Source organism: Tupaia chinensis, unplaced genomic scaffold, assembly GCF_000334495.1.
Source record: "Tupaia chinensis unplaced genomic scaffold, TupChi_1.0 Scaffold000503_1, whole genome shotgun sequence".
Lineage (NCBI taxonomy): Eukaryota > Metazoa > Chordata > Mammalia > Scandentia > Tupaiidae > Tupaia > Tupaia belangeri.
Window position 1 is genome coordinate 857499 of NW_006160015.1, and position 7915 is coordinate 865413.

The window sequence follows — 7915 nt, forward strand, 5'->3', positions numbered from 1 at the left end:
TCAAGCCTCCTGGTCCAGGACTCAAACACTGTAAGCCCTGTGTGAGTCCAGTACCTTAACCACCGCACCACCTACTGGGCCTATCCTTTTAATTTTCTTGTGTGATACAAGTATGCTTTTACTATTATGTTTTGAAATTATGATTTCTGGTTTACAAATAATCTTTGTACATCTTTCTGGAGTACAGTATAATGTATAATAATCAAACCAAGCATATAGATATATCCATTGTCTTCAACACTGAACATCAGTTTTAATTGTGGGGGAAGCTGAAATGCAAACTTTCTCATATAAACATGAGTTTGTATTACCTCTCAATTTGCTGTTTTGCTTTTTTAAAATCAGTATGGGGGTGTCCAAGAAGTTTGAAATTTAAAACACAACCATGTATACGTAACAATTTAGCATAAAGATCATTTATGACCAGCTCATGGCTTGGTGGCTAAATGAGCTGGATCCCATATGGCTGACCACATAGTTCACATCCTGGACCTGGCAGCTTGAGAAACACACAGGTACGTGTGCGGACGTGTCCAAAATCCTGAAAGGGAGGGAGAAGTAGAGGAAAAGGGGGTGTGGTGTGACCACTCCCCGTAGGGAGCGCTTTCTCACTAGTAATTAGTGTGGTATGATTATTATTAAAGGTAGAGAAGATGAAAGAGGGGAGGAGAGAAGAAAATAAGGGAGAAAGGGAAATTACCTCACAAAAAATTTCAAATGCACAGAACACTGAGATAAAATGTTTCTCTTATTAATAATACACAGCATTCATGAGAATGTCGACGAGTTTCTTTACAAGACATACATGTAGAAGCTGTACAGTTCAAAGAAATTTTCCAATATATACAAAAACTTAAAATGTATGAGCCCTTCAACGCAGTAATTCACTTAAAGAAATCCGTATTTTAAAAAACAAAACTGTGTGTATATTTTTATGTTTATTATAGCATTATTATTATTATTATTATTATTATTATTATTATTGTCTGAGGGCATGTACATTCACCAGAGAGAGACAGAGAAAAGGAGAGAAAAGGCACCTCCTGATGGGGCATGGTCAGGCCATCCCTTTTCCTTCATGGCTCCGTCCTGTCAGGATTCAGGCATGCATGCACACAATACAACCTCGCTTGTTTTCTAGCCACCAGGGCCAGAATTCAAACCTTGTGGTCAGCCATGTGGGACCCAGCAGCCTAAACACTAGGCCATGGAGCCAATCCTAGCAGTTTTTTTTAGTAAGTACAAATAACCTAACTGCCCCATTAATAGATGACTGGTTAAGTAAACCTGGATAGATACCAGAAAATTGAAAATATAGTGTTGGCTTTTAGAAAAAGTAAGGTATTTTGCTGATAGCATATTTTTAAGCTAAAAAGATAGGTTATAGGACCAACCTCAGTGACACAGTAGTAACCCAAAGCTCTGAGATGTTGAAACAGTACATGGGAAGGTCCCAGGCTTTCCCTGCACACCAGGGGACATGTGCACACATGCCTGTGATCCTGGCCGGCCGAGCTTCGGGGTTAATCATGCCATGAAGACCTTGTTGGCAGCATATGTCTGTCTCTGGGAAGAAATAAAAAAATGCACTTTAAAAAATAAATAGGAGCTAGCCGCATGGTGGTTAGGTCTGCTGGATCCCACATGGCTGGCTGTGTGGTTTGAGTCTCTGACCACGTGGGAAACATGCTGGGGACTGTGTGGGCATGCCCAGAATCTGGAGAGGAGCTGGAGGAGAAGGGATTGCAGTGTGACCGTGCCACATCGGAGTGCCTTCCCCCCCCCCTTTCCCCCTCTGTGCGTGCGTGTGTGTGTGTGTGTGTGTGTGTGTGTGTCTTGTGAGCACATACACGTCTGGCAAATTTTTTTAAAAAGTTCATGGGACAAAATTATAACATGATTGACCCCATTTTCACTGACTAAAACCCTGTGTCCGTGTTAGTTTATTTATGTGTATAAACAGAAGGAGGAGGCCCAGCCTCGATGGCACAGTCTGTAGCATACTTGGCCACTGTGCTGGGAGTCCATGACCACCCTCGGGTTCAGATCCCCTGGTCAACCAGAAAACATGCCAGGCACCACAGATCCTGAGGAGCTAGAAGGGATTGTGGCATCATGTGCTCCTCCTGAGGGTGCGTCCCTCTATTTCTCTTCCGCTCCTCCACCTCCATGTGCACTCTACTTCCTAAAAAAAAAATAAGGGAAAGAACGTTGATGAAAGAGATTGTTGGTTGTTTTTACTTCATTTTAAATTACAAATTAAGAAACATTCCCTGTAAATATCAGAACAATGTGGAAGTATAAGAATAAAATTGGAAGTTCTCTTATGCTTATCAAACCTAGAGAGGCAACTATTGTTAAGGCTGTGGTATACACAAGGGACCTTCAAAAAGTTTATGGAAAGTTAAAATTATGAAAAACTGTTTGCCGATATTTTAATTCTATTTCTCCATGAACTTTTTAAATTCGCCAGAGGCACATGAGCTTGCAAGGGAAGCACACCCAGTGGAATGTGATCACCCTACAGTCGCGTTTCCTCCACTTCTCCATCTTCTGGGGATTTGGGGCATGAACACACACCTAGTGTGTTTTTTAAGGTGCCACGGGCAGGACTTAGACTGCAAGGCCAGTCACGTGGGACCCAGCTGCCTTCACCACCAGGTCATAGCCTGGCTTGTGTTTGTTTTTCATACAAACCTTAGTAAGATCAGGTTATTTAGTTTCAGAAGATTTTTTGGAAAGATTGGTTAGACAGAGGGAGGATTACATGAATTACCTTAGGGAGACTTAACACCTTCATTACAACTATTCTTCCTGTTCACAAACATATTATCTTTCTGTATGTTCAAATTTAGTTTTATGTTCATGAAGAATCCTAGCATCTTAATCATTATACGTTTCATGCATGTCTTTTAAAGCTTATTTTTTTTTCTCATTGCTATACATGGTTAGCAAGAAGAAAGTGGACAGTTCACAAATCAGCCACTGTCATGCTCTTCCAGAAACAGTTCCCTCACTCCCGTTCATATTTATTGTTTTTCCAGTGGAAATTAGTGAAGGGGAAAATGGAGTCTGCTAGCTTGGATTGTGGCACAAGATGCATTTACATGTATTTTAATTAATTCCTGTCTGAAAATGCTATTTTCAGTTTTAAGATGTCTTAATTAAGTATATGCCAGCTCAGTGATGCAGAAGGAAAATAAATCATTTTGGTCTCTATGAGTCTCCCTTAGAATTGATTTAATATTAGTACTAGAGGATTTCAAAAAGTTCACGGAAGAGATCAGCAGTTGGCGTAATGGCTATGTCACTGGACCCCCATATAGTCAACCGTGGTTTGAGTCCCAGACCTGGTGGCTTAAACTCACACTAGGCATGTATGCATGTGTGTCCAAGATCCTGAGAGGAGAATGGAGGACAAGGGATTGCATCGTGGCCATCCCTCCTGGGGGGTGATTTCTTGCTTTCTGTCTTTTTCTCTCTCTGTCTTTCTGGTGAGCACACGTGCCCTATAGCAAAAACCTCTCAAAAAAATTTTTTTTCATTGAAAAATGGAGTTAAAAGGCATGATTATTTTGGTGCAAAATAAATTACAATCCATGGGACCAGCAGATGGTGTAATGGTTATGTCACTGGAATCCTGTGTAGTCAAGTCTCTGACCCGGTGGCTTAAAAACCTCATGCAGGGCATGTGTGCATGCATGTCCAAGATCCCAAAAGGAAAATGGAGGAGAAGGGATTGTGGTCTGGCCATCCACTGTGGGGGAAGATTTTGCAGTTTTTCTGTCTCTGTCTCTCTGATGAGTGCATGTGCCCCTTTAGCAAAAATATCTCTCAAAAAAAAAAAAAGAAAAAGAAAGAAAGAAAGAAATAGGGCCCAGCAGTTAGCGTAATGGCTATGTCGCTGGACTCCCATGTAGTTGACCACGGTTCAAGTCCCGGACCCGGTGGCTTAAACTCATGCCAGGCATGTGCGTGCGTGCCCAAAATCCCAAGAGGAGGAAAATAGAGGAGAGGGGATTGCAGCATGGCCATCCCCCCGGAGGGATGATTTCTCGTTTTTTGTCTCTCTGTCTCTCTGTCTTTCTGGCAGGCACATGCACCCTATAGCAAAGACCGCTCCAAAAAAAAAAAAGAAAAAGAAAAAGAAAAAAAAGGAATAAAGCAAAAATGTATAATAAATAAATAAGTAGTAATCCATGCATAGTTTCTCATACTGTGTATTCTCAGTGAACTTTTTGAAGCCCCCCTTCTATAATACTTATGTCTGTATCTGAATACTCTGTCCTCTTCTCTTAGAGCAATATGAATGTCTCCTGCATGACATTAATAGACTACTTTGTGCTTGGTGTATAACCTGTTAGTACTCCTCAAGGCCTCCATCTGCTAGGCAGGGTACTAGATCCAGCGATAATGATGATAAGTAAGTTATACTCATTGCCTCCTCACCTCATGATAACACACATTCTAGGGGCATAAGAAGCCAAGCAGTTATGGTGTAGTATAAGAGATACCAAAATATACAAAGAGCTATCTATCCTCATGGCACATAATGGAAGATACAGGTTCTGAACTAACAGGAGGAGCCTTAACTAACATCTGTGCTTTTTCTGTATCCCATGCCGTGATAACATTTCAGCTGATTTTTTATTTGAGATGTCAAGAACTAAATAAACTTTCCTCCTCCACAGTTTTGACACATGATGAACTCTAGCTCTGGTTTACATAAGGAAGCCGAAAGACTAGGCGTCTGCCACCTGCTGGAGAAGTGTGGAAGTGCTGCTAAGACTGCTTGGAAGTTTCCTTAAGATCAGTGACACATTCTTCAATTTAAAAAGTCTTTTTAATTTAAAATGCATGTATTCAGGTTATTTAAGAAATGACCATTGAGTATTTGAAACTTGATCGTTCCTTTCTGTGACTGCTTAAAGTACTGGGTTTTCACCAGTTTTAAAGCTCAGTGTTTTGCCAGGTAATCCAGTAGGAGACACTTGATAGCTAGTCTCCTGTGCGTTTATGAAGCCATCTGCGTTCTTTTATGTGCATTCATATTTCCCTATCCACAAATACATTTAAAATTGGAAACATTTGTTTAATGTTTTTTTCTTCTGAGAAAGAAAAAAGGCTCATAGTTATCTCTGAATAACAATAATAAATCAAGCCCATTTATCCCTTTACTGTTGTTTTAAAATGGGAGTAATGTTGCACAGTAATCATTTATTTATCTGAAACCATATGATGTTTTAATCCTGTGCTGTATTTGTATTTTTTAATGTTTCTACTTTTATTTCATAAAATTATATTTATAAGTCTGTGGCATATATGTGTTCTTTTCAAAAAGTACTGGGTACTTTTGTAGTTAGTTCCTTATAGTTGCTTAAGTAAGTTAAGAATGTAAACTGTTCGTTTTTTTGTTATGTATTAACAATAGATGAATAGGAATAGTAAATGTCTAAAAACTATCCAACTGATCTAGAATCATAGTCTTGGGACTGGAAGAGACCTCTGTCTTCCCCTGAAGAGTCTGACTCAATAGGCCTGATGTGAACTTGGGCAGTCTTGACTATTTAAACAGCTCTCCAGATGATGCCATTGATGAGTGAAATCTGAGAATCATTTAATAGAATTTCACCCCCAGCTAGTGTCAAGGCCCTGACAAGTGGAGCCTCTACCCTTTTGGCAACTGCAAAGCAGCAGGGAACAGTCTCCCTCCAGAGGCTGTCTACTGGCAGTCTCTGCTCTTACTCCTTTGAGCTCTTCAGAAAAAGCTAATAACCCTCTTCTATTTGATAGCACAGCCCACAGAGCATGGAAATAACCACCCCACCCCCCACCCCCCAGCAGCTCCATTTATTCCTACTAAGTGTTCCTAGCAGCTCCATTTATTCCTACTTAGCATTCACCCGTCCCACTCCCAGCACCCTCCCTCCGTCCGTTGCTTGTCCAGTTTATCTATGAAGTGCTCCAAGTGTGGTTTACTCTGGTGGAATTAGATTATTCCTGTGGATTCAAAGATCTTCTGGGATGTTCTCTGAGGCTGGAGCAGTCAGTTGACCCGGGTGGCCAGAGTCTCAGCGCTCTCTGGCTCACTTCTCTTTAGAGTCACTGAGTGAGAAGGAGGAGATTCTGCAGGGCTCTAGCTCAGGCCAGATTCTCTAGCCAGTCACCTAGAGATCTGCATACTGGCTGGGACAGGAGCCCAGACTGACTGTAAGACAATACCTTGCTTTCCTTTTTACCAGCATTTGTTCTCACTAACATAAGGATTTTATGTGAAGAAAGACCAGGTGGACACTTGATATCCACCCTCATTACTAACAACTACATTCCCCAACTTGCTAGATGCTGCATTTCACAGAGGAAAGGCTCAAACTGCAGGATGACATCAGCACGGTCTAGATGGCACCCCTCCCTGTTATATCTTGTGATTGAAGAATGGCTTATATACATGTCCCATTTCCTGATGAGTGATACCTTCTATCAGATAATCCAGACTGACAAATAAGATATTTCTTTACAAAGAGATGTTCTGATAAAATGGTTCATTTTTCAATCCTGGTACATCAAGAGCTCTCAGTACATACAAACCACTGTGCCTTATAAAATCTACCCTCCGGGACACAGCAAGAGCTGAAGTATAGGTGTACCCTGAGGGTGTGGTAACACCTGGGGAGAAAACGGTCAGGTACATTAATCTGGGATGCTGCACAATTGCAGTCTGAGAGCCTTCACATGCATAAGATCCTGAGTTCTGGTCCTCAGGTACAGGCCCTTTGTCACATTTTAACAAAAATCAGATCTTGAAAAAACAAGCTACGCTTTCTGATTGTGAAAAGTTATAATCTCTTCTCTTTTCCCCTCCTTAGAAAAGAAGTGTCAGAATAGACAGTTTAGCTAAACTGAGAATGAGATTTTGAGCTTTAACTGTAGTGGTGTATGGGTTTTAGGTTAACAAGTAGACTGAGAATAAAAGACTGAAGATTCTGTAGTTTGGTTCCAGTAACCTGCAAGTTCCTAGAGAACAGTGTAGCTCCTGGAGGGACAGAACTGAGTATTTCCAAAAGGCACCACAGGCCATGGCAGCCTAGAGTTACAGATTAAAGCAGGCTTTTCTTTAATCTTAAAAATGTAGTTTTGAGGGACCAGCAGATGGCATAATGGTTACATCACTGGAGTCCCACGTAGTCCACTGTAGTTCAAGTCCTGGACCTGGAGGCCTAAAACTCATACCGGGTTTGTGTGTGTGCGTGCCCAAAATCCTGAGAGGCGAATGGAAAAGAAGGGACTGCAGCATAGCCATCCCTCCTGAAAGGATGATTTCTTGCTTTCTGTCTGCTTGTCTCTGTCTCTCTGGTGAGTGCATTTGCCCTACAGCAAAAATCTGTCTTTAAAAATATATATATAGTTTTGACCCATAAATGGAAGCCTGCCCAAGGAAATGGTGGCGGTTCTCTGTGGGGTGCCAGTCAGCACCTGAGATGTAACCAGACAGATTACTACCCAGAAGAGGCTTCAGGGACCCAACAGAATAGTTTCAGAGACAAAAGATATGGCAAATGCTCCTCAAATAGGAGATTTGGTTTGCCGGGGACCAGCCTCGGCGGGGGTGGGTTGGCTCGATGGAGGCGACGCTGAAAAGAAAGGAAGACTAAGATCTCGGTGCCTTTTCATGCACGTCCTTAGCCAGACACTCCCAGAGATTGCTCTCTGAGGAGTGACAACTGCTAGGAATCACTGTGCCTTTTTATTGAAAATGTGATACATGCAAGTAAATGGGAAAGGGGCTACGTGTTCTAATGATCAATTCATAAAGTTTTAACAATAGAAACCATTCAGGGTTTGATTAAGGGCAGGTCTGTTAATCATCGATACAGTCCAACAATTGTTTGATTGATGAAAGCAGGTTCCTGGTAAC

General features: G+C 41.5%; 1 protein-coding gene across 1 annotated transcript in view; it reads left to right on the forward strand.

The window, feature by feature from the left end:
* Window positions 1–1999, forward strand: part of UGGT2 (UDP-glucose glycoprotein glucosyltransferase 2) — a 139497-nt gene extending 137498 nt beyond the window's left edge. Inside the window, 1 exon segment of the mRNA XM_014590932.1 lies at window positions 1943–1999. Within this exon segment, the coding sequence (XP_014446418.1) occupies window positions 1943–1999 (57 nt within the window).
* The last annotated feature ends 5916 nt before the right edge of the window (window positions 2000–7915 follow it).